The sequence below is a fragment of the Castor canadensis genome, chromosome 17, assembly GCF_047511655.1.
Source record: "Castor canadensis chromosome 17, mCasCan1.hap1v2, whole genome shotgun sequence".
Classification (NCBI taxonomy): Eukaryota; Metazoa; Chordata; class Mammalia; order Rodentia; family Castoridae; genus Castor; species Castor canadensis.
In genome coordinates this window covers 21,660,871-21,688,709 of record NC_133402.1, presented here as the reverse complement: position 1 = coordinate 21,688,709, position 27,839 = coordinate 21,660,871, and the positions used below count along the sequence as shown (strand labels likewise).

General features: G+C 49.8%; 1 protein-coding gene, 1 long non-coding RNA gene and 1 other non-coding gene across 4 annotated transcripts; 2 read left to right on the top strand and 1 right to left on the bottom strand.

The window, feature by feature from the left end:
- The first annotated feature begins 773 nt into the window (after nucleotides 1-773).
- Scnn1g (sodium channel epithelial 1 subunit gamma) lies at nucleotides 774-27,094 on the top strand. 2 transcript variants are annotated; one of them, XM_020153722.2, is made up of 13 exons: nucleotides 774-903; nucleotides 4,214-4,562; nucleotides 6,309-6,615; nucleotides 8,315-8,505; nucleotides 9,374-9,477; nucleotides 12,177-12,340; nucleotides 20,789-20,887; nucleotides 22,351-22,468; nucleotides 23,017-23,095; nucleotides 23,179-23,236; nucleotides 23,412-23,473; nucleotides 25,463-25,538; nucleotides 25,682-27,094. In XM_020153722.2, the coding sequence occupies exons 2-13, from the start codon at nucleotides 4,246-4,248 to the stop codon at nucleotides 26,060-26,062; spliced, it is 1,956 nt and encodes a 651-aa protein (XP_020009311.2). In that variant the 5' UTR covers nucleotides 774-903; nucleotides 4,214-4,245; the 3' UTR covers nucleotides 26,063-27,094. The 2 variants fall into 2 exon arrangements, with proteins under 2 accessions (XP_020009311.2, XP_073915063.1); XM_074058962.1 differs by lacking the exon at nucleotides 4,214-4,562 and having other exon boundaries at nucleotides 787-903.
- On the top strand, nucleotides 1,774-1,964 carry LOC141418750 (U2 spliceosomal RNA). Its single transcript, XR_012443395.1, has one exon. It is a non-coding gene; the product is annotated as a U2 spliceosomal RNA (small nuclear RNA).
- LOC141418449 (uncharacterized) lies at nucleotides 10,327-23,530 on the bottom strand. Its single transcript, XR_012443068.1, has 2 exons — nucleotides 23,285-23,530; nucleotides 10,327-12,337 (listed from the first exon to the last, which is right to left on the bottom strand). It is a non-coding gene; the product is annotated as an uncharacterized lncRNA (long non-coding RNA).
- Nucleotides 27,095-27,839: the final 745 nt, after the last annotated feature.

The following is a 27,839-nucleotide window of genomic DNA, read 5'->3' as shown; positions in this document are numbered from 1 at the left end:
TTTATGGAGGTGTCTATCTACCGCCCTCTCGGTTGCAGTTTTCTAAACTCATTTCTTGTAGTCATCTGCCGTGAGTCCCTACAAAAAGATGCAGCTGAAACGACCAAAGGATGAGTGGCCTGGCTGAACAGACCCCTTTTTAAAATTTTTCATTTTATTATTATTGTACTGGGGATACACTGTGATACTTACGAAAGTGCTTACAATTTATCTTAATTAAATTCACCCCTCCATCATTCTCCTTCATCCTCTCTCCCCCCATTCCTGGAATAGTTTCAGCAGGTCTCATTTTTCCATTTTCATACATGAGTACACAATATTTCCACTACATTCACCGTCCTACACCCTTTCTTTACACCCTCCCTCCTCCCATTGGTACCAACCCTCCAGACAAGACCTGTTTTACCCTCCTGTCTTCCGTTTTTGAAAAAAGACATTTTTCAACTCCCTGAAAAGTTCCTTTTGCCCACAGCTGGACTGGCAGTTGCGGGGGACTGGGGGCAAGAGGCCGCGTGGGATTCCTGCTGGTGCTGGGGCTAGAGGGCGTCTGTCCTCTGGACCAGTCAGGTGGCAGGAGGCGCTGCGAGGTGCCCCGGGGAAGATGCAGGGTGCAGGATGGCCTCAGGACGGCAGTAGTCACGCGCAGTTCCGCAGCGGGGCTAGCGCAGGCCCGGCTGGGCGCACAGCTGCCTCGTGACGGCAGGTGGCGCTGCGGGGCCGCGGCTGCCGGGGAAACACCTGGACAGGTGAGGGCGGAGTTTCAGGGGAGAAGGGGGCGGAACCGGGCCCGAGCCACAAGAGGCTTGGGCCGCGCGGCCCGGTGATGCTTGCGTTGTGAGCAGGGCAGAAGAGGAGCGCTGCCGGATCGTGCACACGCGAGCCCGGATCCTTCGGAACTGAGAGGTGAGCTCAGCCGGGTCGGGTCGGGCCAGCTCCGGGGCTTCAGGCGCCAGAACGGCCACGGGGCGCGGTGGCTTCCCCGACGCAGATCGCGCGGTCGGAGGGTGGCTGGGATGCTGAGACACTTTCCCTGGCGATCCGGCTCCAGCTCTCTGGTCCTCGGCTCCCGCGGCGGCCAGGGACACAGGCGTTTCTGAACTTCCAAGAAACCGGGCCTGGGGTCTCGGGCCGCCCTTCGATTCTTCTCTCCATCCGGCGCCTGCCAGGCTCCCTTCCCCGCCCTGGCGAAGCGCATGGACTTGACGGCGACGGTCCCTTCATGCTCTGGAATGCTCTTTGCGCGACCGCGGTTGCAGAGAAGCTGGTCGGATTCTCTGGGGCGGAGGCTTCGCCGGGCAGACGTGGCTCCCGCCGCAGGAGGGGGACCAGGCAAGGTCGCTCCGCGCGGGGCGCACGGGCCTGCAGCTCCGTCCGCGCTCCAGCGACCTCCGCACAGCAGGGAGGTGCATCGGGGACCGTCCCTTGTCCCAGACTCTTGCCTGCCCCGCTATGGGGACCCCCATCCTAAATTTAGAGCAAATCTCTCATTCCTTCCTCCCCAGGCTGTGAGCTCCCTCACTGTGGTATGGGGGAGTAAGGCAAGGTTGGGGGTAGGCAAAGGACGTCCAGAACACAGTGTCAGGATGAACCAGGACCCTGGAATTGGGCAAATTACTACCCTTTGTGCCCCTCGGTTTCTCCCTCTGTGACATGCAGATGATAATAATTGTTATTTAATCCTCATGGTTGGTAGTGAGGATTAAATTAGGTAATGTGTAAGGTCTGAGTAGCAGGCCTGAGCAGAGAGTAAGCGATCAATAAATGATAGCTGCCATCGCTTCTCAGCCTTTTGGCTAAGATCAAGTGCAGTATCTGTTCTTATCAGTTTAATATTTGATACGTCCTCTATCTGAGGACAATATGTTAAAAGGATTTTTGGAAACAGGAGATGGAATAGAAGCTTGCTCCGTCACTCCACGCATTGACCTGGTATTGCAATACCTCCAGGAACGGGTGCACCAAAAAAAAAAAAAACAAAAACGATAGCTGCCATTATTGCTGTTGATACAGTTGATGTCACTGTCATTTGAGGACCAGCATAGCTAGTAGATAAAAATATGAGTCCCTGGGTTCAAATCCCAGTCTGACCACTTTCTAATGTGACCTTGGGCAAGTTACTTAACTTTCAGTGTCTCAGTTTCATTTGCACAATGGGGGAAATTCTAATTGCGAGCACTACCAAGGTGAAACCTAGAAAGTATTTAGAAGGGTGAGTGCTGTGTGTGCTGATTGCCCTGTTGAACCAGGTGGGGTAACCCAACAGAACCTTGTTTTGCTGTGAAGCTGAATGCTTCTGTGCGAACAATTCTCTGCTTTGTGACATTTGCTGCTCCTGTGACATTGCTGGCTGATCTGCTGGATCAGATTCAGTCCTGAGGAAGGGACTGATGGACAGAGGGACTGTTGGTCTTTAGCAAGAAAGCCCAACAGCTGGGGATGGGGGCTTCCAAAATCCCAGTTTCTGGGAAACATTTCAGAGGAGAAAGCAGTGTGCAGGTTGCAGTACAGGAAACTGAACCTGGAACCTAGGTTTTAATAACAAACATAAAAATTCTTACCAACTTTTTGGTTCAGATGGGCAATATTTAAAATGATAATATAAAATAAATTACATTATAGTCAGAGATGGCTTTTAGCCTAGAAAAATCATTTAAGTCTATGGAGGGTTTTCCTGCCTCTGGGCATCTCACCTCTGCCTCTTCACTCTGTTTTCTTTGCATTATAAAACTCAAACTCACTACATCATAAACTTGAAAGTCCCTCAGCCTTGCCCCAAGGAATATGGTCTAATATTCCTGAAGAACCGGTGGACACGCCAAAATCCCTGTCCCAATGCAAGCTCCTCAAGGGCGCACTCCAGTTCAGAAAAATGTCCTATTTTACTTTTGTCACTGTGGAATACACAGGGGATAGGGTTTGCATATACCTCTCCCTCAATACCACTGTTCACAAGTCTTGATTTATGGCCATATTTGGTGTTTCTTCTCCTTCCTCCCATCTTTCATCCAGGTACTGTTAATGAACTATCTACTTTTTTTTTGGTGGTGGAAGGGAGGTTTCTGGCACAATAGCAGGCCCCTCAAAGACATCTACATTGTCAGTTGAAGTTGCAAGGCTCCAATCTGCTCATGCACTAACCAGCTGAATGGTCTTGCGCAAGTCACCCCACCTCACTGAGCTTATCTTCTTCCTCTGTGACATGGAGATAATAATAATATGCCTACCTCGTGGAACTAGTGAAACATGACGTGAAGTATATATAGACTGTGTGTATTTATAGAGAGACTGCATATTTTAATGAGACTATATATGAAAACACGAGATGAGTCTCTCTGCACTGTATAGCATGCTAGTTCATTCTAAAATTAATATGTTTTTCACACTGTAAAGTTTCTGTAACTGAGCTGCATCCTAGACATTGATGATGAATGTGGTCATTTGCTCTCCAATACTCTCCCCGAAAGCTGTTATTAAATCAAGATGCATTCTCCAAATCAATGGTATCTTATGATCAAGGAAATATGGCCCATGGTCTGGCGAATATTAAGTGGCCAACAGTTGTAGGCTGTTAGATTAGGGGCTCTGGGAACACTCAGGGCCTGACTGTAGAGAGAAGCAATGAAACGGAAATCATTTCACTTGCAAGAAAGCAGCAGGGTAGAGGGCAGGGAAAACACGGCCTGGAACATGACTTACCACAGCTGCTGGGAAGTTCCCCTGGCAGACTATCTCTGACAGTGACACCTTTTGAGCACATGCTCTGAACCAGACACTGTGTGAGGCACCAGGGGGCATAGTGAGATAAGAGCACTGGCCTCCTGGAGGGCGGGCTAAGGGAAGCAGGTAAGTCACAAGTCAGTGCCCCTGCTTGAGAAGATTGGCGCTGGCTGGTCCCTCTGAGGGCTCCTGCACTGCACCGACAAGTCAAGGGAAAGGTCCTTCAGCCAGTCCAGCCAGTCTCCACAGGTTCCACCTCACCCAGCCCCACAGGGCTAGGCCTGGGGGCCCTAAGAGGAGGAGGCAGTGTTTTTGGCAGCTGTGGTGGCCAAAAACAAATATCCTGGAGAAGGGGCCAAGCCTCCTCAGAATGCAGCCTATCCAGCCCATGGAGTAAAAGAGGCTGGAGGCCTGTAAGGACACATGGGCTCCGGGGACATGCCTGCAGGCCACCTGCATGTGGGAGTTCACTTGCTTTTCTCCTCTGCGCCACCAGCACGCTGTCTGCTGTAAGGTTCCATCCTCACCATGGCTCCCGGAGAGAAGATCAAAGCCAAAATCAAGAAGAATCTGCCAGTGCGAGGCCCTCAGGCTCCTACCATCAAAGACCTGATGCATTGGTACTGCATGAACACCAACACCCATGGCTGTCGCCGCATCGTGGTGTCGCGTGGCCGCCTGCGGCGCCTCCTCTGGATCGGGTTCACGCTCACAGCCGTGGCCCTCATACTCTGGCAGTGTGCACTTCTTGTTTTCTCCTTCTACACCGTCTCTGTCTCCATCAAAGTCCACTTCCAGAAGCTGGATTTTCCTGCTGTCACCATCTGCAACATCAACCCCTACAAGTAAGCAGCAGAGCAGGGAATGGGGACGGGAGTCCTGAGTTCTGTAAGTGCCAAGCCCCTCCCCCAAGCTGGCTGCCAGGGATCTGAGCTAGCTTGCAGACATGCTGTTTACAAACTGGAAGCCAACAATGGTGAGCTGCCCTTTGGCAGGTTCCAAATCTGCACGGAGTTTTCAGTTCATCAGTACTTGTAGGGATGGGCAGCTCAGGAAAGGCTGGCCCAGGAGCCAACATGGACCAGTTTTGCCTGGCACACTGTCCCCTCCCTCCAGTAACACACACTAAGCTCAGCTTAGCTGTTCCTCCAGCTTTCCAGGTCACTCCCACTTTCCCCAAATGTGGGCTGCCTCAGAAGTGATACCCCGGTGACTTCCAGGAGCATCTCAGCTGCCCCAAACCCTCATCTGAGAGAAACAGCCCCACTAAATGAGATCACCCAGGTCTGGATTGGATCAGCCCTTGGTGCTGCCCTGTTGTGGGTTGAAGGGCCTATTCTAAATGGGTCATTGGTCCTCAGGATTATGGAAAACTGATCTTCAGGACAGGTCAGATCCATCAGACCTTGTCAGAGCAGGAGGGAGGATAGGGAGAAGGGAGAAGCAGGGGAGGAAGATTGTCAAGGTTATCAAAGGAAACTAGCCTGTTCAGGGTCATCAACAAGTTGGTGACAAAGTTCAAAATTAGGTCTAAGACTCGTTCTCTACCTCAAAAGTCTTTCTTTCTTTCTTCCTTCCTCCCTCCTGTTCCCCCTTCCTCCCTTCTTCTTTCCTTCCTTCCACCCATTGCTTGTTCCCTAATCATTTACGGAGCATCTCCTGCCATGCATGGTGCTAGGTTCTGGGACAGAGAACTGAACAACCCAAACACTGCTTTTGCCTAGTGGAATTTACATTGTAGAGGGAAGTGAACCATTAACAAATTTATAGTAATTGCATTCCTGTAAATAGTAATAGTGGCCATTTAATTATATAGAGATATATTTCTTATATTTGTAATACACTCATTGAGCCGTCCCAATAATCTTGCTTTACAAATGAGCAAACTGGGAAACTGAGACACAAAAAGTATAAGTGGCTTGTCCAAGGTCACATAGCCAGTACCAGGAAGGAGAACTCTAGCACAGGTGATTTGGCTGTGGAATTAATAACCCCAGTCACATCTGGCCTGTGTAACAAGCAAGAGGAAGAAAGGGAGAGTTAAGAAGGAGATGGGGACCATTTGGCCTAGGGAAGGTTTTAGAAATGATGTCATGATGCCAACTCTTGATCAGTGCTCTTCAGGGTTGTCAAGGTGACGGTCCTACCCTCTGGCCTCCCAGCACTGATTGGAGGACAAGCAGGGGGAACAGGCCAAGTGCACTGGGTGAGATGGAGCCTGCCTCTAGGGGAGACTCTTGGTTAGCAGTTACTTACTTGGCCTCACTGTGGCTGGTTTATGGGAAGTGCCTGACAGTCACCTCTCCAGAAATGCTGGTTGTGTCAAACTCATCAACACACCCTAAGAGCAAGCAGACGGTGGTGCAAAGGTGAAGTCACACAATGTCACACCATGGTCACCCAGGAGCTGTTGTAGGAGCCAATGGTCACCTTGAATGGGGCAACTAGTGAAAGGCCTGATCCATTGGCCAAGGGAGGGGGGCAGAGGGACCGAGGGCTGACACATCTTGGTGATGGACAACGCAGAGCAATGACAGCATTCTGTCAGAGGGGTCTTCCCTCTCCCTGACACTTCCTTCCCTTTTTGGCAGGTACAGTGCTGTGCGGGACCTTCTGGCCGACTTGGAGCAGGAGACCAGAAGGACCCTGATGTCCCTGTATGGCTTTTCAGAAGTTAAGCCCCGCAAGCACAGGGAGGCAGGGTCCTGGAGCTCAACCTGGGAAAATGTCCCACCTAAATTCCACAACCTGGTCCCACTGCTGGTCTTCAGTGAGAACGAGAAGGACCAGGCCAGAGACTTCGTCACCGGCCGGAAGCGGAAAATCAGCGGGAACATCATTCACAAGGCTTCCAATGTCATACACGTCCACGAGTCCAAGCTGGTGGGGTTCCAGCTGGTAAGACTGGCTCCCTCACAGTCTAGGGCCATGGATTGGTGGAAGTAGTGAGCCCGAGTCTCTCCATGGTCATGTTCTCCCAAGACCCCCCCAAAAGAAATACACCCAGTTAGAGAGGTTTGGCTGGAAGCCAGTGAAACCGAGGCAGTCTTTGTGTGTGTGTGGTACTGGAGTTTGAACTCAGGACCTCGTGCTTGCTAGGCTAGCCATGCCCCTAGCTCTATTTTGCTTTTGTTATTTTTCAGGTAGGGTCTCACATTTTTCCCTGATCCTTCTATATATGTCCCCAGAGTGGCTGGGATGGCAGTCTCACCCCACATTTCCAGCTTTTGTATTGAGATGGGGGGAGGTCTCACTAACTTTTTGCCCACACTGGCACCAAATGAAGATCTTTCTGGTCTCCACCTCCTGAGTAGCTGAGATTAGAAGCATAAAACACCATGCCTGGTCAACTGAAGCAATCAGTCTTAAGCATGGAGAAAATGTCTTAGGAGGTGACCAGTAGCTCATGGAGGCCTCTCAGAGGACAGAAATTAGGGAAGATCCAGGTGGCAAGAAATGGGGTTATTCCAGATACTGCTGCTGGATTAAAGGAGTTACTTTCAGGATTTTTTTGTTAATACTTAAAATTCAAATTCCATCTTGGGACTGACTGGCCAAGCTGGAGCACTTGATCGCCCCATGGCTAATGGAGGCCTGTCCTGGTAGAGAGTCTCTCCAGACTGTATCCAAAGGGAGAAAGAAAATTCCCCCAAAGCATAATAGGAGTGTGACACTAGACGGAAGAATATATAACAAATAGCAAAAGCATCAGTATTTCCCACAGAACTCACCTTCCTGAGGTGCTGTGGCCTGACCTCTTATCACTACATCTTGGGAAGCAGGCATTCACAAAAAATGAATTCCAGACTGTCCTGGGCAAACTCCATCACCACCATACCTCTCCATGCGACAGTTCCCTCGAGGACAGGCTACTTCTGTACCTTCTGATTGCTGATTGGGAGAACTCATGACTCCAATCCACAAATCCTAAAAAATGGCCCCTAAGCCATTGAGATGTCAAAGACTCCCAGCTTCTTTCCTGGACAGTCACAGATTCTCCTTGATATTGGAATCAATTCTTTGGTGTCAGTTCTTTCAGGAGACTTCCCAGTCCTGGGTAATAAGGATGTCAGAAATGTACCGCAACTTCCCATAAAGACCTCATTGTTAGGTGGATCAAATATGGTCTTCCCAACCATGCGGTTGGTAGGATGGTATTCCGCTCAACATTCTATAAGTGGCGTAACAGAGACACATGCCAAGAAGTGTCAGAGTCAAGGCCAGAATCCAGATTTTTAGACTGTTTATATGGTAAGAAAGGGGAGGGTTGTAGAGCAACTTGGTAGCATTCATTATCAAACCCTGGATGTCCGTGGACCCTAAAGAGGCTGGTTTTGCTTCTTGCTTAGTGGCGGAGGGTACACAGGGGTTCTAGGAGGGGGACTTAGTGTCCTTTCTCTTATAGCTCCTTATTTGTCCTTGGGGCTGGGAGGATGACCTCTTCCAGCCCCCAAAAGAAGAGGAAAGCATCAGTGCCCTGGTTCTCCCTCCTGTTCCTAGAATCTGGCCAGGAGTCTCAATAACTCATCCTTCCAGACCTTCTGGTGGGTGATGGTAGGATGGATGGGTCCAGCTTGGTGTCTTCCCTTATTCACAGTGTTCCAATGACACCTCCGATTGTGCCACCTACACCTTCAGCTCAGGGATAAACGCTATCCAGGAGTGGTACAAGCTGCACTACATGAACATCATGGCGCAGGTTCCTTTGGAGAAAAAAATCAACATGAGCTACTCTGCAGAGGAGCTGCTGCTCACCTGCTTCTTCGATGGGATGTCCTGTGACGCCAGGTCAGGAGGGGAAGTGGCTCTCAGTTCCTGTGAGCTGGAGGTTCTGATCCTTGGGCCTTTTGTGTGCGCCTACAGCTTACCTGTAGGTGTGGGGAGCCAAAGGTGCTGTTCTCCTGCCTTCCTTTGAAAATGTAGGTGCAGGTTCTAGAGCCAGTGAGTAAGGCAGGCCTGGTAGAGACTCATCCGGTCACCCATCATGACACAGTAGTTGGTAGCGTGTGTGCAGCTGTGTGTATTACTATGACGTAAAGAGCGAGAACCACCACTCTACAGAGGAAGGAAGGAAGAAAAGGAGGGAGACAGAAGCCTATATTCACATCTGTGAGCCTTCACACCTTTTGACATGCTCAAAGCCCTGGGGGGGTGGCTGGGTGGTGGGTGGGGCTTCCTATGGAAGTCCTACTTGTCTGAAGGGTTCTCTGTCCTTTTTAAATACTAAGGCTTTCTCTCCTTTGTACATGTCCTCATGAGAATTGAGTGATTGGAAAGACATCATCGTAAGGGCTGGATGTACAGTCACATACAGGATTCCTTCTCTGCAGATCATTTCCCAGGACAGGGAATTTGAGTGGAAAATGTTAAGTGTTAGCTGAGAAATTAGGAGCGGAGGGATTGGAGGCAGATTCGTGACATAAGGAATATTAAGTCAGCAGAGAAACCAGAGAGAGGACTGAGAACAAAAAGCCTAGTCTAATCCTCGCTCAGCCTGGCTGAGGGGCCCTCGTTGTCATCTCATCAGAGGAAAACAGGGAAAGTGAGTCATGCTGCCACCCACTGTCCCAGGAAAACCCTGGTGCCATGACGTCAGCTGCAGTGTGTAAGTGGGGTTCCCGCCTGGCCCTTCCTTACCCAGTTTCTTCTTCCCTAGGAACTTCACACTTTTCCACCATCCCATGTATGGGAATTGCTACACGTTCAACAACAGGGAAAACGCCACCATCCTCAGCACGTCCATGGGAGGCAGTGAGCACGGTAAGGAAACCAACATAGAGGTCTGAAGAGTGTGGGCCAAAGGATAATTGGGGTCATCGAGCTTCCTGAAATGCAGGTCTCTACCTGGTCCCAGCCAGAGCCCAACTTTCCCTTTTCAATGTTTCCATCAGCAACCATGTTGGTTCCTTCTTCAGTAGTCTTCCTTCCTTCCTTTCTTTTTTCTTTTCTCCAGTGTTGGAGTTTGAACTCAGAGCCTCATGCTGTAGTTCTTGAGCTATACCCTCAGCCCTTTTTGCATGCATTTGTTAAATAGGGTCTCGTGCTTTTGCCCAGGCCAGCCTTGAACCTTGCTCATCCTGCCTCGCCTCCTGGATTATAGGCACTTACCACCACGTCCAGACCACGTTTCCTTTTTGATATCTCTTCTTCCCTTTGAGGCAACCACAGAGATATCACTGGGTTTCCTTCCTCTGGAAAACCACTCTGGTTTAAGCTCGTAGCTGGTGAGTCATGCTGGGCAGGCAGCTTCTAAGAGGAGTTAAACTCATATGTGCTGACTAGGAGTCAGCACACCTGACTCCTAGTGTGTGTGCAGGGAGGTAGACACACCTGTAGTTTGGTTAAGCGGACAGATTCTGGAGCCAAACTCCAGCTCTGCTTCTCACTGTGTGACCTTGTGCAAGTTTCTGTATAAAGTAAGGCTAACAACAGTGTCTCCATGAAGATTACTGAGAGGATTTCAACATGCAGAGAACTTAGAATAAGACCTGACAATACACTTGGCAACCATAACAAAACACCATAGGCTGGGTGGCTTAAACAACAGACATTCATTTCTCACAACCATAGAGGGTGGGAAACTGGCAATCGAGGCACTGGCAAGTCAGGTTTCTTTTTTTTTTTTTTTTTGTCTTTTCTTTTTTGGTGTTGGGATCGAACTCAAGGCCTCATGCATGCTAGGCAAGCGCTGTACCACCAAGCTACATCCCAGCCCGCGAATCAGGTTTCTGCAAGACATCTCTCATTAGGTTGCAGACACCTGTCTTCTCCTTGCATCCTCACCTGGCTTAACTTCTGTTGCAAATGGAGAGAGAGAGAGAATGCTGTGATGTCTCTTCCTCTTCTTCCAAGGACACCAGTCCTATCAGATTAGAACCACACCCTTATGACCTCGTTCAACCTTGATGAAGGTCCTCCCTCCAAATGCCATCACATTGGGGTTAGGGCATCAACATAGGAATTTCAGGGGGACAAAATTTAGCCACACACACACACACTATACACTATGCACACAACAAATTTAGTTGTTGCCATTACTACCACAGTCATGCCAGCATTTCTCCTGGGCTACTACCACTGGCACCACCACTCCACCTACCTACTACTTCCAGTTCTGCAGTCACTACTTTTCTGTGGCTGTCCCTTTTATAGGGCAATAGGGACTCAGTGAATTGGCCTGGTTTCCCACAAAAGAATTCTTGCATGACCCTCTGCAAATTGAACATTGTCTGACATATAAATATGTTCCACCAGGAAAGGCTCAGCTTGGTCACAGAAAAATCCATGTTCTGGCCTTCATTGCTGTGTAGTCTGTGTTCTTCCCAAGACTGTGGAAACAATTATTCAGACTGCACTCTTCAGCAGGAAGGAATTGTCTGGTAACTGAGAGCGGGAAGGTGCAGAGTTCTGGCTCTGCTGTGTGGGGGCTGTGTGACCTCCAGAGAATCACTGGCCTCCTCTGGGCTTCTTTGTTTTCAAATTAAAGAGGTCAGAACACCTTTTAAGGTATCTGTTCATTCGCACATTCATTTGCCAGACATGGACTGAGAACCTGCTGGAGGCCAGGCTATTTTCTAGGTGCCAGGCGTGCTGTGGTGACAAAAGCAAGACAGATGCCATTTCTACTTTTAGGGAACCTGCTCTCAGTGGAGAGAGACACTTCAGAAATGTGCAAACACATCTGCAGCTGGGGTCTAGCTACACATCCTACTGAGAGGGGTGAGGAGAAGAAGGCAGCAAGGGGGCAGAAAAGAGAGTGGTGGGGTCAGGATGGGATTCCAGGTGGAATTTGGAGATTTAGAAAGACCTCACCAAAGGGTTATTTAAGGATGAGAAGATCCACCAAGGGAGTCTAGGGGCCAGAAAATACAAAGGACCTGAGAGGAAAATGAAGTTGGCATGTTCTAGAAACAGAAATGAACTTACGGGGGGGAGGAGGCCAGTGAGAGAAAATGAGGAGGGAGAGGGGCTGTGTCATCCAAGCCAGCCACAGCTGGGTTGGTTCTGTGGCACTCCCCTATGTCCACTGAGCTGCCCCTCATGGATTTCAGGCCAGCGAGTGACCACACCTGATTTCCAATTTCCAAGATCTCTCTGGCAGTTGGGGATAGGATAGATTGCAGACAGCAAGGACAGGGGCAGGAAAGAATCAGCCCCGAGTGACTCAGCCCATCCCTGATTCTCTCTGTGAGGGCTTCAGCAGCCAGAATTTCCTGTCTCAAAGGACCACTAGATTTGCATGTCTCAGGCAGAGGAGCAGTTTCCTTATGCTTAGCAAGAACTGTGACAAGGAGGCTGGGTTTGAACCCCTGTTTGAGCCTAACCATGGGGGCACAGCAGTGGATAAGTCAGCTACAAGTCCTGCCTTCCTGAGGAGCAGCTGTCATCAACCTTTCACTTTGCCCGGCTCCTGGATTCGACCTAGCCTTTGACCACAGCAGGCTGCCTTGTCTTCCCAGGGCTGCAAGTCATCCTGTACGTAAATGAAGAAGAGTACAACCCCTTCCTGGTGTCGTCCACGGGGGCGAAGGTGCTTGTCCACCGGCAGAATGAGTACCCGTTCATTGAGGACGTGGGCACAGAGATTGAGACAGCCATGTCCACCTCCATAGGGATGCACCTGGTAAGAGAACATTCTGATTTGTTAGGTTTCAAGAGGAGGGCGATTTTTTTTTTTTTTGAAGGATAACCAGTGGAGGGGGCAGCCTGTGGAAAAGGATGCTTGTTTCAGAGGAGCATTCTAAGTGCTGACTTATTCAGTGATCATCCCAGGAGATACAGTCAAGGTTGTCTTCCTATCTTCTGTATGGATGAACAAGGATGGGATACCATCTGGGGAAAGAATTTAAGGAACCTCCCTTTTTCCAAAGAAAGGAAACAGCAGTTATGGAACCTGAGAAGGAAGCAAGGCATCGGTCAGTCATACAAACCGAGCAGACAGATGAACAGCTTTCTTTCCAGGTTGCCTCCCAGTCTTGCAGGATGTGAACAACTTAGACCCTAACAGAAAGTCAGTGGGCTCTCAAAGGTCTATTAGCCCAGCACACTCCCGTCCATTTCACCGCTCCCTCTGAGTCTTTGACCTTCTGTGGCCTCATTGGGTGCTGGAAACCCTCAAACCTTTCACTAGAAGTCTTCCTGGGCTGCAAGTATCCACCAACATGATTGACTGCATTCTTGACGTATTGCTACTCTGTCAAGAAAATATAGTATCTACTGTAGTTTTACTTTGCTTTCCTTCTTAGTGGCATTGTCCACCAGTTTATGGGAGGCAGCAATCCCTTTGGGGACTGTCAATTCATGGCTTTATATGTCCAGACTTAATGTCCCACCCGAAGCTCCCCAGCCTCCATCCCTCACACACTCGCTCTGTAAAGCAGTGGTTGCCGTCAGCCTCTGTTGTATGCAGTCAGAATTTGTTCCCATACTCCGGTGATTACTGCGAGAGGCACCACACTCAGGAAACCTGGTTCTAGAAATGTTGGCACTTCTAGTGACGATGTAGCTCTGTGGTAGAGCAATTGCCTAGCATGTGCATGGCCCTGGGTTCCATCCCAGCACTGGGAAAATAAATAGATAAATAAAAAACTTACTAGAAATCCAAGCAATTCTGAATTACAGGAGAAGCACATTGTGTCTTCTCAACTGACAGTGAAGCTTGGTGACACAAAAAGTCTACTTAGTGCAGCCGCAGGTAGCTTTGAGTTGGGTTGTGAAGTGATAAGATGGACTTCTGAAGTTTGCATACCCATCCATCCTTTACCCACTCAGCCATTATTTTCTGAGTGACTCCTCTGTGCTAGATCCCAGGGATGCTCTTTGGTGGCAGCACTACTTCAGCTTAGACAGCAGAGATGACAAATTGATATGGTGGTGTGACAGAAGATATCTGCGGTTTCATAGCGCCCCATCCAAAGGACAGTCCTGGACAGGGGAGCTCACTGTAGTTGTTTACTAATGCAGATGCCCCAGAGGCGTGGACCACTAATTCCTCTGTTCACTGGGGATCCCAAAACTCCCAGAAGGCAACAGTGGCCACGTGGTCAAGCATTTCCCATTCAGCTTCTCTATGGCCTGAAGAAGGACCTGAACTTTACAGCACATCCCTCCCTGCTCTTTCTCCCTCCCCCTGCCTCTGTCTCTCATGACATTTGCAAAGGGCTGAGAGTTAGTGGAGCTGGCCAAAGATCAAGAATGAAGGAATTCTCTCCCCACATTTTGTCCTCTGAGCTTGGAATTAGCCACCATGTTGTCAAGTAAATGTCGTCCTTACCAATGGTGGGGAAACAGAGGATTTTCTGCCTCACCTAATTGGAGATGTAGAAAATCAAAGCCGCAGAGTGGGGCCAGTCAGGTCTAGGTCTGATTTATGACATTTAGAACAACAAAAACCCAGGGATTATTAAGAGGTCAGCCAGGGGTCACTAAGAATAAGTTCAAACAAGCGAAACTTCCTTCCTTTTTTATTTTTCACATTATTCATTTATCTGTTTGTTTTAATAGGTATGTTCAGATATAGTCAGGTCATTGTGTAACAAACTTTCTGCCTTTCATTGAAGGACTATGTGTTCAAAGCACTGAACAGTCAAAGATGAACACATCAGCGCTCCTCGCTCTAAAGATTCTTACCTTTAAGTTGGGAAGACAATACACAGGAGGTTGAGATGGGAGGATCATCGTTTGAGACCAGCCCTAACTGGCCTCAAAAGCTAGCAAGACCTCATCTCAAAAAACAAGCCAGGTGTGGTGCTACACAGCTATAATCTTAGCTACACTAGAGGCAGAGGTAGGAGGACTGTGGTCCAGGCTGGTCTAGGCAAAAAGTGCAAGATCCTATCTAAAAAATAACTGAAGCAAAAAGGGCTAGGGGCATGGTCCAAGTGGTAGAGCATCTGCCTAGCAAGTGCAAGGCTCTGAGTTCAAACCCCAGTGCTGCCAAAAAAAAAAAAAAAAAGGACAAGAAAGATGGAAAGACAAAAATCAACACAAATTTGTAATACAATTTCCATCTCTGTGGAAACAAAGACCTTGTCTGTTTTGCACCCAGACTTGGTTCTTAGACCATGGTATATCCTCTATAAATATTGGATGGACATCGAGGTAGAAGCTGCTGGAGAAAGCTTGAGTGATGAATTACTGAAAGACAAGGTCAGGCAAATCATGTCAGGAAAGATGAGTTTAGACCAAGGGCAGGAGCAATTCCAGAAAGATCACGGGAAGGCTGTTCGGCCACGAGTTGAAGCTTTTTGAGAAGTCCCTTTGTCTGGAGTGTAATCAACACACATTACAGAGGGATGACACGCACCTTCCCGGAGCGTTGGCCGTGGGATGAGCGGGAGGGAGTGGGTTCAGAGATGACTGTGTGGAAGCAGCAGGGGCTGACAGTGCTATTAGCAAGGAGACCCAGGGAGAGTGAGGTGGACTTTTAGGTCTGGGCTCAAGCATTGGGGTAGAGCAGGGTGGGCGGCTGGGGAGGAACCAACAAGTCCACCCCAACTTGGTGGCACATAGCATCATGCTACAGGTTCTAGAATTCTTGTTTCTAACCTAGAGAAGAGGGTGCTATAAACAGGGAGTGAGCAAAAGGCTGGATCTGTAAATCTTTTGTCTGAATTTATTTCTATTATTACATGATGGATTTCTTAGCTGTCACAGAGTTTCTATCATTTTAAATTGACTTGTACTTTTTTGGTGGTGCTGAAGTTTGAACTCAGGACTTTATGCTTGCTAGGCAAGTGCTCTACCGCTTGAGCCACACCTCCAGCCTGTTTTGCTGTGCTTATTTTGGAGATAGGGTCTCGCTTTTGCCCAGGCCAGCTTGGACCACGATCCTGCTATTTACTCTTCCCACCATAGCTGGGATGACAGGTACACACCACCACGCCTCGTTTTTTCTCTTGAGATGGGGCCTCACAGGCTGGCCTGGAACCATGATCCTCCTGATCTAAGCCTCCCAAGTAGCTAGGATTATAGGCGTGAGCCACCAGCACCCAGTTTAAAAAATGTGGCACTTCCCTGAGTTCCAACCCCAGTCCTACCCAAAAATGAACTAAATAAATAATGTAGCACTTGACTTTTTGCCACGGAAAAAATAAATATTATCCCAGTACAAATTAAAAAAAAAAAGATAACTTGCTCAAGGTAACATGGCTGGTAAGGAGAGCTGGGACTCAAGCCCAGAAGTCCTCCTCTTAACTCTGCACCTCTAAGCGCTACTGTGAGGAATCATTGAGCCTAGAGCCCGGAGCTTGCTTGTACAGTGCCTGGCTCAGAGTGAGTCCCCTGGCTTAGTTTTAATTGTTAAAGTAGGCATGCCTTCCATTCTGAACCTCGTCCACTCCCAATACAGCAGCACAAATGCCTGATCCCCGATCTTTAGCCATGGTCTTGCTGCTGACACTCAAGCGACCACTGGTCGTTTTTGTGTAGGTGACCCATCAAATCCCTTCATCATAGCATGACTCTGGAAGTTTGCAAAAGGAGCCAAATCCTGCCATTGCATACAATGGTAATGGCTATATTCCACCTCTTAAATCTGGGTCAGTCACGTGACTTAAGCGTTGACCAATGGGTGTTAAGAAGATGTGCAAATAGATGCTTGAAACTGCTTGCATATTGGAACTTGCTGAGCTTAGAGCCCTGGGATTGTCATGTGAGCAAGTCCAAGCCAGCCAGCTCAGGAAGAGGGCTCCGTGGAGAATCAAGGTCCCCCTGCAGACTCAGGCGCCTCACTTGCTGTGAGTGAGAGCTGGTGGAGGACAGCTGAGCCTGGTCTAGATCAGAGAAGCTGCCCAGCTGAACCCGGCCACATGCCTGGCCATGGGTGAGGAGCTGACACATGGCAGATGTTTGAGGCTGCTCAGTTTTGGGGTGGTTCATAAGTAGCAAAAGTTAAGTGGTATTGTGTCTAAAACTGAATCCAGCCTCTCCTCCACTCACATAAAACCTACCCAGTCTCCTGTATGTCTTCTATTAGCTAATGACACCACAACCTATCCAGTGTCCCAGCTAGAAACCCAAGCATCATTCTAGAAAACTTCTCTCCTTCATTCCATCCAGTCATCTCTTGAATCAGTTAGTTCTTCATCATTCTTGCTCACTGCCTGGTTTGAGTCTCGTCCTCTCTCTCCTGGGTGAGGAGCTCTGCTGTAGCTCTGCTGACCCTACACTTTCCCTTCCTTGGTATCCCTCCATCCTCCACCACCCACCCATCTGAGTAACAGATCTGGTCCCCCACTGCTCACTGCCTGTGATTCAAGTCGAAATGCAAGGGCTGGAGGTGTGGCTCAAGCGGTAGAGCACTTGCCTAGCAAGCATAAAGTCCTGAGTTCAAACCTCAGCACCACCAAAGAAAATACAAATCAATTTAAAATGATAGAAACTCTGTGACAGCTAAGAAATCCATCATGTAATAATTGGAATAAATTCAGACAAAAGATTTACAGATCCAGCCTTTTGCTCACTCCCTGTTTACAGCACCCTTTTCTCTAGGTTAGAAGATGAGAATTCTAGAACCTGTAGCGTGATGCCATGTGCCACCAAGTTGGGGTGGGCTTGTTGGTTCCTCCCCAGCCACCCCCTTCATTATAAGGAGGGTACGCTTTACTTCCAGAGAAGGGGAGGATTGGGCCAGCTAGCTTATCTGTGTCTCAGTCTCCTCTTCTGGAAAGTTGGCCCGTTGTGAGAGTAAATGAGCTGATACAGGTGAGATGCTTACCACAGCACCTGACAAGTCAAGGTAAAGTACAGTTGTTGAAAAAAACTGAAGCTCAAGCCAATCAAGTAATTCCATCAAAGGCAGCTCAGTGGGGGCTAGAGGTATGGCTCAAGTGGAAGAGCTACTGCTTTGCAAGCACAAAGCCCTGAGTTCAAACCCCAGTACCACCAAAAAAAAAAAAAGGGCAGCTCAGTGGGAATCTGGATTCAGATTCATTTAGACTCCCAAGCACCATGTCTCTGCCCCCTCTGCTGGCCTGCTTGCTGCCATGCTTTTTTAGGGGCAGTTGACCTTTAACCTTAACATGGTTCTTCCAGAATGAGCCTCTTAGGGGAGCTTAGAATCCAGCCGCCTGTGCACATGTCAAGAGAAGACAATCAGAATGGGACATGGGGAGGAATGGTGACCAGGAGACCCAAAGCTGTCTGGACATGAAGTCTGTCCCTCCCAGGCCCACACAGGTCCAGGAGGGAACCTCACCTATTCCATTCCCGTCTTGCTGTCACTGAGATTCTCTCTCCACAAAGGCAGCAGGCCATTTGGGGAAACAAAGGCAGGGCACGACTATCCAGGGAAAAAAGGAGCTTGGCCTTGGGCTCCAGCTGCTGCTGCCAGCCCAGGGTGCCATTTTGGCCTGTTGATATCTCAGTCCCACATTCAGTGGGGGTGTCCTTTTTGCCATGGGGAGGGTGTCACTCAAAGGAAGTCTTACCCAGAAGTGTACAAAGTGAAGACAGAGAACTGTAGGATCCCAGGCTGAGCCCAAGAGACCTGCTGGCTTACTGCCCATCTCCAAGGACGGGCCTCAACCAGGATGCAGATGGAGCAGTTGCAGACCATCTGAGCTATGGTGAAGCTAACTTTGAGAACATGATTTTGGGGCTACTGGCTGAGGCAGTAGTGACCTCTGAAATGCAAAAACAACAGTTGGACAGCCCCTGTCTGGGGAAAACCTGGCTGAGCTGAGCACCTCACAGACCAGGGGTGACCATGCTGGTTGGAAGCCCTCCATGCTGTAAGCAGCCAAGGGCTGGCCTTCCAATCCCAGAAGCTGTGGAGGCTTGATAATGGCCACCCTCATCACTTCCCCCTGCCTCCTGGACCCTCAGGCTCTGCGACCACTGGACTTTCCTCTGGGCGCACATTCTCCCTTTAAAGAGGAGAGCTAAGAGTCCCTGTGCCACTGTCCCTGTCCCCTCCCCAGATTCCTAGAAGGAAGCAGACAGAACTTGGTATGAAAATAACGGGTTCTATGTCCCACACAGATACCTGCATACTCGTGTGTGTGTGCGCACATATGCTCACCCCCACGTGCCTGTGTGCAACACAATGCATGCACAGACACACATGCATACTTGTACATTTACACACTTACTTTGTGCATATTCACACACACACACACACACACACACACACACACTTGTTTTTGTGCCCTTAGGGGTCACTACAGAAGCCAAAATGTCTCTTTCCAGCTGAGTCTTTGAGCAGCCCAAGACCTCTTTCCCCCACTTGTTCTAACCTCACCCCCAGCCCCCCAGTGCTTCAGAAAACAAGTGAACCCGTCAAGAGCTCTGAGTCCCATAAGTGCCTTTGCAAAGTAAAAGGCCCCTGTGCCCTCAGAACTCGCTTAGCTTCCAGGATTCCTGTGCTGTCTGAGTTCTCATGGCCCCAAAATCCCAGCTGCCCTTGCTGGCTAGGCATGGCTTGCCCAAGGGGACAGACCCTCTTACCTGCCTGCCAGGACAATGTCCTTCCCTGACTCAGACAGAGCACATAGCACTCTCTGAGCCCTGTGAGCAGGTCCACAGGACCTGGGCCTTCAAGGAACATCTGTCCAGGGAGCCCGTTATTTGGAACAGCCCAGAGGATGGCATGGAAAAGAGGTACCCAGGGGAAGCCACTGGCTGGTGTCTCTGTACCTCTCAGCAAGCTCTGATGACTTGCTACCCAGCAGCAAAGTCCATTTATTCTGTACTGGCCAGAAAGAAGCTCCCTCGTTATTGTCAGAGAGAGGGAAAACTGCAGGGTGAAGTGAGTGTGTGGGCGTCTGTCTGTCTGTCAGAAATGCATTGCCAGAGTGGGTACCTGGGGGAGGGAGAGGTCATGGCTGCTCTTCCCTTTGTTTCTGAGAACTCAGAGTGAATTGAAGGAGATGAATGGGTCAGCAGGTGGAGTGCACCCCAGCAGAAGATGGCACCCTTCCACATGTCTGTCTGTGTTGTGCTCCTACCTATGTCTTCCTTGCTTTGTCTTTCTTCAAAGAGAAAAGAATTTTCCTCCCTCTATAAATCTGCCATCCCCTTCCCCTTAGCCCTTCCTCCCTCCCTCTCCTCTCAAAAAACCAAACAAAAAGCCCAATGCGTGTGAATGGGCACGTGGGTGCACACACAGCCCGTGGCCCCTCCCTATAAAGTCACAATTTACATTCAATGTTTGCTCCATCTTCAGAGTCATTATCCCCTCACAGCCATGTTTTGTTTTTTCTGTTTTTGCTCATTTGTTTGCCTTGCCTGGATTGTTGTTTTTTTTTCACAGTGACAAATATTAAGTGAGATCCAAATTCAAGGAAATACGATTGAATAAGGTTTTGGAACTTTGAGTGAGGGTATTTTACCTCCTCTGATATCAGGATGTTTTTCTCTGCTTGATTTTCCTTGGTCCTTTTTAAAAGTCAGCATGAGGACCAGAAGTCAAAGGGTCCGTGGATGGGGCAGAAATCCCAGGCAGTTTACAGTCCCCACATGTCTTTCTAATCCTGCCCTCCTCCAAGGGGTTCACGAATGGCTCATCACCTTTTAGAAAACCAGATCAAGATTTCTCAGGAGGGTGCAATTCAGCCTCCACTTTCCTCTCTGAAGTCATTTCCCAAGATTCCTCTCTTTTGCCATGTTCTCCACCCCCATGAATCCCCGCCTCCAATCTTTGCAGCTCCCTCTGCCTGGTCCTCCTTCCCCATTTCTCCACAAGGCCAGCTGTTTCTTTCCATTTCATGTTGATCCAGTAACAATGACAATGGTCCATTTTTTGGAGACACCTTTGCACTCACTCTATGGGACTGACTGCCTCATCCTCCCAAGCCTTCCAGTCTCCTCCACCAGCTTCATCCATCACTACCCATCATCACATCACTTATTTGCTTATTGGGTATCTCCCCTTCTAGAATGTAAGCCCATGAGAGCAGGGAACTCATCACCCTTGGTCACTGTTGACTCCACTACGTCCACCATGGCATGGGGTCCTAGTAGGTTGTGAATAGTTTGTTAAGAAAATGACAAAATGGCTGCTGGACTCCAGAGACCCTCCCAGCTGGTCTCCAGGGAGGGCAGCAATGAATGTGAGCCTTTGTGATTGCAGACGGAGTCCTTCAAGCTGAGTGAGCCTTACAGCCAGTGCACAGAGGACGGGAGGGATGTGCCAATGAATAACATTTACAAGGCTGCCTACTCCCTCCAGGTACGGCATGGTGGGGGTGCCCAGCCCTGGGTTGTGGCTTGAACCCAGGAGACAAGTTATATCTAGGTTGGGGTGTGGCTGGGACCAGGAACTAGGGTGAGGATCACTGGGGTTCGTCCAAAGGCCTCAAGTTCAAACAGATGATACCGGCTTGTTCCAGTCCTCTTTGGTCCTCTGTAACCAGAGCTTAATTGACTCACTGAGGTTTGTGGGGAACACAGTGTACAGCCGAGACAGGCTCGTGTGGCAAGTGAGGGACAGAGGGAAGCCACCTGGGAGAGACAATGACTGAGGGGTAAGGAGTTTGACTTCCAGGCCTTCTTGGGTCCTTCCCTACCGGGCGACTTGGGCAAATTGTGTCCCCCGCCACAGTCACAGGGGCAATCTGATTAGATCAGAGGCTGCTCATTGACAGCTTGGGGTCCCTCCAGGCCACAACCTGGTTTTAGCCTGAATGATGTGTGAAAATTAGGGAATCTTATAAGGAAATCCAGATTTGCTGCTCCTGTCAAATGAACAGGGGTGAGGGGCAGGGAACAGTCCCATTAAATGAGCCTGGGATTATCTGGGCTCCACAGTTCTCACCTCCCCCCAGCATATTACACTTGTCACTGGCCCCTGTGGACACTGGAGTTCCCAGCCCTTGAGTGCAGTGCTCAGTGAATATTCTGGGAGTCTGCTGTCAGATACCTAGAGGGCATGGAAACTGTCCTGGCAAAGTCAGGGGACCAGCCACCCTCCACCAGAGTGCCCCAGCTCCCACCAGAACAGAGCTGACAAGTGGTGGAGACCATGAGTAAGAAGGGAGTTTATAAGAAAATAGAACAAAACCAAATGGACAAAAAAGACACACACACAAAAGTAAGCTCATTGGTAAGACGTCCTGAATGATATTTAGAGATAAACTGCTGTGGACAAACTTCCAAAGATGAGTTTGTTTCATGCTTACCTCAGTCTCAGGGAATAGGTATTATTGTGCTTATTTCAAAAATGAAGAAAGCAAAGAATCAGAGAGGTTAAGTGACTTGCTTAAGGACACAGAGCAGGGAGGTGGCAAACCTGGGATTTGAACCTGAATAGCCTGGCTTCAAAGCCCCTGCCACTAGCTTCCTGGCTATTGTGTGGTAGCTTGTGGTCCTCAGAGATTCAGTGTGGAGGCCTTGGACCTTAGAACGGGAATGTTGAACTGTGTTTGTTTCTATCTGCCTCTTGGAAACTGCTCCGGTTTCCCGGTCCCAGCCCTCACATGATGGAAGTGACCCTCTAGCCCTAGCTCAACCTAAATTCTCAGTACATTCTCTAGCCTGGCCCCTTTGGAGTCAGGCACCCCCATACACCACGCAACTTGGCATGGGGGGGCATAATGATGCAGTGAGCTGCAGCAGGGGAGCCTGGCCCCCTGCCCCCTGGGTGAGGGTGTGCAGGCAGCACGGAGCAGAAGGACATCTCTGCGTCTCTTTCAGATATGTCTTTACTCGTGCTTCCAGATGAAGATGGTGGAGAAGTGTGGGTGTGCCCAGTACAGCCAGCCTCTACCCCCAGCAGCCAACTATTGCAATTACCAACAGCACCCCAACTGGAGTGAGTGCATCTACCCCCAGCTTTGCACACCCCAAAACAGGGAGCAGCTCAACCCTGCTCTGGGCTGGCCTAAGATGTGCCTGGGCCCCTGCCCCTCCCCTCTGTGTTTTACTGGAGGGAGGTTTGAGATGCTAACTAGACTTTCACTTCTGTTGTGGAGACTGGCTTTAGTTCTACCTCCCAATTAAAGACCAAATGCTACAACCCAGCTTGCTCTCACAGCTTGACCACCACGGCCAACACCAGAAGGCACTCTTCCAAAGAACAAATAACTGAGGGACAGAAAAGTTAAGCAACTTGCCCAAGGTCACACAGCCAGCAGTAACAGAGCTGAACCCAAACCAAGGGCTGCCTAACTCCCAACCGATGTCCATCCCTATCCCCCAATATTCTCTCTCCGCATCACACACCAGAGAGTCAGTGTTTGGAGAGAGGAAGGAGAGATCATTAATTAACATGAGGCTGTGGGGACTCCGTGGGTGACCCAGGGACCCCCAAGAAGGGCGCGTGGCCCCAATGCTCACACTGCCTTCCGTCACATCCCTCAGTGTACTGCTACTACCAGCTGTACCAGGCCTTTATCCAAGAAGAGCTGGGCTGCCAGTCAGTGTGCAAGGAAACATGCAGGTGGGTAGGGCTACAGGGCTGGGGAAGGCAGGGCTGTGCCAGGCTGGGCCACCCACACTCACTCTGCCGCCTTCTTCCCTAAGCTTTAAGGAATGGGCACTGACCACCAGCCTGGCACGCTGGCCATCTGAGGTTTCGGAGGTAAGTTTTACAGCCCACTCTTTCCCCTCAAGTCCCGGATGTACTCACCTGTTCTTGGCGGGGATGGGGGGTGTCTGGGGAAGGACCCCGTCTTGCCGAGGTCATGGACAGGGAAGTGGCTGAGGAGGGAGTGCAGATGGCATCCCCAGGACCACACTTTCTTTCTCCATCACAGAAATGGTTGCTGTCTGTTCTCACCTGGGACCAAGGCCAACAGATAAACAAAAAGCTCAACAAGTAAGTTCACGGCCACCCACTTCCCTCTGCCGGCGTCTGCCAAGGGCTCCAGCCTCTCTGCCTTCTTCCTCACTGCTGTGCCCTCTCCTGTTCAGTCAGTCATTCAGTCAGTCAACAAATATCAATTGAACTCCTATCGCAAACCAGGCCCTGCTCAGACTTTTGTTTGACCACGCTCCACCACTGAAATACTTTTTAGACTGTGGTCTATCAAGAATGTGATTGAACCCTAGCACACAACCGTGTTTATGACGTACGAAGCATGGGACTGATTTTCAGGCGATGCACACTGGTGTGGCCAAACCGGTTGTTTGCAGTTGTCTTTCAGTATCCTCAGGGGATTGGTTCCAGGACCCCTCCCCCCTCCCGCCACGGATACCAGACTCCCAAGATGCGCCTGTCCCTTATGTAAAGTGGCGTTGTGTTTGCATAGAACCTGCCAAATCCTCCCTGACGTTAAGTCATCTGTAGATTACTCATGATACCTAATGCAATGGAAATAGTTGTACCGTATTGTTTAGGGAATAATAACAAGAAAAAGGTCTGCACATGTTTGGTAGAGATGCAAGTTTTTTCCTAAAAATTTTCCATCCATGGTCATTTGAACCCATGGACCCAGAACTGACAGATACAGAGGAGGGCCAATGTGTTTCCATTCCAAGTGGTCCAGCACACTAATGTGATTCATTTGTACCCAGGCTACCCCAGTTGGTAAATATTTTGAATATTCTTTTGAATGCATTCCGATATTTCCTATACCATTTAGTTTTGTAAGAGATACTGGTCATAGTCCAGTAAATGTATTTCAGGACTTACTGACGCATTCCAGCTTGGAAAAATACTCCTTTGAGCTGGGCAGTTTGTAATCCCAGTTGATTTTTCCACAAAGAAATTTGTTTCTAAGAGAACTTTAGCAAAAATCATCCAGACCAGAGTTCAGGGACAAGGGCGGGAGAGCTTGAGCTCACGTGTGTGACTCAGGCCATGTCATGTGGAATCACATTTCTCTCGGTCACGATCATATCCCAGTGCCCAGCACAAGGCCTGCCCCAGTGGGAGCCAATGTGACCTCTGACATTGATTGGGTTTCTGGGGGACCCAGATGACCTACCACTCATGGTCTCTGCCCACAAAGGGTTTGAAGTCTAGTGATAAACGTAGACTTAGGCCTACCTAAGTAACCCCAAACCAGGGCTGCAAATCAACGACCCCTAGGCCAAATCTAGTCTACAGAAGCAATCCAGTTTTTTCTAAAAACCAAAAGTTCCTGCAGTAAATGAACCTCCATTCTTGCACTGCACCAAACAGCTAAATAATAGCTGCTCCTTTGGAACAAGCAGGAGCCTTCCAGCTTGCTGTCATCCTAGAAGGAGACATTCAGAACTGCAGTCACAAGCATGAACTTGAACCAGATCTCTCAGCCAATGGGTAGCTGTGCAGCCTTGAGCAGGTTACATAACCAATCTGTGTCTCCATTTCCACATCTGTAAAATGGGAGGAAGATTAGAACACTTCTCCCTGCCTCACAGCGATGTGAGCATCAAGTTAATTCACATGAAGTTTTTACAACAGTGCTTGGCAACACAGGAAGTGCCCAATTAATGCTCATTGCTTATTCTATTACTTTATGCCCAGCCTTCCTCATTCCTTTGCATTACCTGCTTGTCTCCTGTATGTATCTGAGATTGCAATCACACAATTACAAATGTCAAAGTTTAATGAAGTACCGGGTGCCATGGGAGTGTTGCTGGGTCGACTGACTTAGTCTGGAGGTTGAGAAACAATTTTGGAGTAACTAATGGCCTGAGAACCAGAGTCAAGCTAGAGATATGGTCTAAGTGTCGAAGGAGCCTAGTGGCCGGGTTGTAATGCCCTGGGGGAGCTCAGAGCCTGGGCCATGCTGAGGGCTGGGCAGGAGGAGTACAGCCATGGGAGGACGAAGCCAAGGCCCCTGACCCACCTGAGCCCTGTCTGTTGGAATTGCTGTAGGACTGACCTGGCCAAACTCTTGATATTCTACAAAGACCTGAACCAGAGATCCATCGTGGAGAGCCCGGCCAACAGTGTAAGTGGCGTGCTTCTGGGACCTGTTCCAGGTAGAGCGGGAGGGGAAAGGGCCTGCCTGTGGCTCCCTTGGGGATCAGGGCCTCTGCATGAAGCTGGTTGGGGGAGGTTCCCTCTGAGGATGCAATATGGCCTCTCTTGCAGATCGAGATGCTTCTGTCCAACTTTGGGGGCCAGCTGGGCCTTTGGATGAGCTGCTCTGTCGTTTGTGTCATAGAGATCATTGAAGTCTTCTTCATTGACTTCTTCTCTATCATTGCCCGCCGCCAGTGGCAGAAAGCCAAGGAGTGGTGGGCCCGGAAGCAGGACCCCTCTTGCCCTGAGGCTTCCTCCAGCCAGCAGGGCCAGGACAATCCTGCACTCAGTATAGACGACGACTTGCCCACGTTCACCTCCGCTATGCGCCTGCCTCCAGCCCCAGAGCCCCAGGTGCCTGGCACGCCACCCCCCAGATACAATACCTTGCGCTTAGAGAGAACCTTCTCCCAGCAGCTCACAGACACCCAGCTACCCACTGAGTCCTGAGGCTGAGCCGAGAAGCACAGTCCAGTCAACCTCACCAGCCACGGTCTGCGCACTTAGACCCTGTCCGCCAGATGCAGGGGGCGCTCCTGTGAACTAGACAGGGCCTGGGCATGTTGGAGGGGGGACCCTCTGTCCTGCCCAGCAGCACTCACCAGGATGAGCAAAGACCCTGTGGTTCGAACTCAGCATGAGAGAGACCGAGGGATGAGGAAACAGGCCAGCCCCGGGCCAGAGGCCAGCACTGAGCTCTTGGCTGGGTCCTGAGAGAGAAGCAAGCTTCCAAAGTTCACTCATTCCCCGGTCCGGGGGAGGAGTTGGTGCTGAGGATGTGACCTTAGCTAGCGAATCCCGACAGCCATTGTCTGATAGCAAAGGCACGGCCCCAGTGCCGTACTGTGGTGAAGAAGCTGTCCTCAGCCATTGACCTTACCCAGGTGTCCTCTGTGCCCTCAGGCAGACGGCAGGCAGAGGACCGGGGAGTGCCTCTGGGAAGGGGCACAGTGGAGTGAGGTGAGAGGTGTGGCAGGAGGTACCCACTCTGGGCTGTGCTCTGGGCAGCTAAGGCAGAGCCCTGGGCCCTTCCCAAACCCAAAAGGGCAGTAAAAGGGCACTGCTGGACATGCGGGCCAAATGGTGTCCCCACAATCCCCTCAGCTGCTCTTCCTACTGACCAAGACAGACCTCCCACGGTCACCACCCATGGCCTGCCCCTCACAACAAGCCACCAGCACAGAGGGACCACTTAGTATGACCTTCTGCTTCAAGGTCAGTGCAAGAGCAGGTTGCTGGGCACTGTTTTAATCACTTACATAAATCAGCCTGGGGGACAGCAAATTGTCCTGCTGAACAAATCCTGGTTTTGCCCGTAAAACTGAAGTATGTGTGTGTCTGTGTGTGTGTGTGTGAGAGACAGAGAGACTTTACTTTTAAATAGCTAAAAATGCATATATATAAAAAGAATATTTTGTGGCTCATGAAAATGATGTAAGATTCAAATTTCATTGTCTATAAATAAAGTTGTATTGGCACACAGTCACGCTCACTCATTTACATATTGTTTATGACTGCTGGACACTGGATTGGCCAAGTCAAGTGATTAAAACACAAACCCATAAAGCCATCTAAGCGCACAGTAGTTCCTCTCCAGCTTTTCCAGAAAAAGTTTCCAGAATGAGACCATTAAGGATGTATGACTATCCCACCTTATGGATGTAGAAACAGAGGCACAGAGAGGTTAAGGTACTTGTCCAAGGCAACACAGCCAGGAAGTTGCAGGGCTGAGATGTGAACCAAGGCTGTCTGATTTCACAGCTCCTATAATGTATGCTAAAGTATATTTTACCACTCCATTATCTTGCATCCAATCCCGTAAGGGTGAGGCTGAGGTCAGTTAGGGTGAAGATTGGGGGAGGCTCAACACCCTGGATCTGGGCCAGAAGGGGCTTCTTCCTCCTTGGGCAGTGGAGGCTGCTAGTGGAGTTCAGAGTCTTTGTGAATGAGAAAGGCTGTAGGACTCTGTCTAGGCCCAGGGACACCCATTCAACCTGAGCCCAGGCCTGTGACTGGAAACACCATCTCTGTTCCATTGTGGTATTTCAACTGGCCCCTGGGGCCAGGGCACTGATGGAAGGCGTACAGTCAACAAGTAGGAGGTCATGATGACCCCAAGTTGTTTGCTGCCCCCACCCCTCCCCAGGAGTGGGCTCAGAACAAGGCCTGGTGCTGGAGCATCGGGTTTCAGAGGGCTGAGCCTGGCTCTCATCCAGGCTGGGCTGGT